At 65.8% G+C, this 1,524-nt stretch overlaps 1 protein-coding gene across 1 annotated transcript; it reads left to right on the forward strand.

Annotated features, from left to right (window-relative positions):
- Positions 1 to 246: 246 nt before the first annotated feature.
- GCNT3 (glucosaminyl (N-acetyl) transferase 3, mucin type) lies at positions 247 to 1,524 on the forward strand. Its single transcript, XM_041469139.1, has one exon. It carries the CDS (start codon positions 247 to 249, stop codon positions 1,522 to 1,524), a length of 1,278 nt encoding a protein of 425 aa, XP_041325073.1.

The raw sequence follows: 1,524 nt of genomic DNA on the forward strand, positions 1-1,524 counted from the left end.
TGAAATATCATCTTTTAAACAGACACAGAAGATATAGAACCACCCCCAGTGTTGATAAAACCACAGAGCCACGCCACGGGGAGGGAGGGGACTGTTGTTCACCTGCGGTCACACCGGGATCGCCCGGGCACTGCTTCCCCACCTCCCAGAGGCAGCAGGTGCCCAGCTGCCGGGCTGCTCCGTGCGGCAGCGGCTCGGGCTCCCTCAGGGCAGCGCAGCCGGGAGCGAGGGCAGAGCCCGCGCGGGATGCAGTGGTGGCAGCGGGCCCCGGCGGCGCGGCGGCGCTGGGCGCTGCTGCTCGGGCCGCTGGCGCTGCTCGCCGCTGCCCTGGCGCTGCGCGGCACCGCCCGGCCCGACCCCGCCGACCACTCCCGCCTCTACCGGGGGCTGGAGCTCTCCCCCAGCCGCGGCATCAACTGCTCGGGGGTCGTCCGCGGGGACCAGACAGCCATCCAGGAAGCGCAGCTCAACAACCTGGAAGTGGCGAACAGAAGGGCTTCACCGACGCCCGGCGAGTACCTGAACATTACGAAGGACTGCAGAGCCTTCAAGGAGACCCGGCGCTACATCGAGTTCCCGCTCAGCCAAGAGGAGGAGGAGTTCCCCATCGCCTACTCCATGATCATCCACCACAAAATCGACATGTTTGAGCGGCTCCTGCGGTCCGTGTACGCCCCCCAGAATGTATACTGTGTCCATGTAGACAGCAAAGCCCCGGCCGCCTTCCAGGAGGCCGTGAGGGCCATTGCTGCCTGCTTCCCCAATGTCTTCGTGGCCAGCCGCCTGGAAAGCGTGGTCTATGCCTCCTGGTCCCGGGTGCAGGCCGACCTCAACTGCATGCAGGACCTCCTGCAGAGCCCCGTGCCGTGGCGCTACCTCATCAACACCTGCGGCACCGACTTCCCCATCAAGACCAACGCCGAGATGGTGCGGGCGCTGCAGCTGCTGCAGGGCCAGAACACCATGGAGTCGGAGAGGCCCTCGGCCGCCAAGGAGCAGCGCTGGCAGTACCACTACACGGTGGGGGAGACCATTTCTCGCACTTCCCAGAAGAAACAGCCCCCGCCCCACAGCTACCCCATGTTCACGGGCAGCGCGTACAACGCCCTCACACGGGACTTCGTGCAGTACGTCTTCGAGAACCCCACAGCACAAAAGTTCCTCGAGTGGTCCAAGGACACCTACAGCCCTGACGAGTACGTCTGGGCCACCCTGAACCGCATGCCGGGCGTGCCGGGGGGCACGCCCCTCAGCGATAAGTTCCAGCTCTCGGACATGAACGCCCTTCCCCGCCTGGTCAAGTGGCAGTACCTGGAGGGGGACATCAGCAAGGGCGCGCCCTACCCGCCCTGCACCGGCCGCCACCAGCGCTCCATCTGCATCTACGGGGTGGGTGACGTGCCCTGGATGCTGCAGCAACACCACCTCTTGGCCAACAAGTTCGACCCCGAGGTGGACGATGCGGCCGTCCAGTGTCTCGAGGCGTACCTGCGCCACAAGGCCCTGTACGGCCGGGGGCTCTGA

Source organism: Pyrgilauda ruficollis, unplaced genomic scaffold, assembly GCF_017590135.1.
Source record: "Pyrgilauda ruficollis isolate IOZ18807 unplaced genomic scaffold, ASM1759013v1 scaffold23, whole genome shotgun sequence".
NCBI lineage: Eukaryota > Metazoa > Chordata > Aves > Passeriformes > Passeridae > Pyrgilauda > Pyrgilauda ruficollis.

Coding starts and splice junctions, on each gene's coding strand:
- GCNT3 (XM_041469139.1), top strand. CDS start 247: ATGCAGTGGTGGCAGCGGGCCCCGGCGGCGCGGCGGCGCTGGGCGCTG.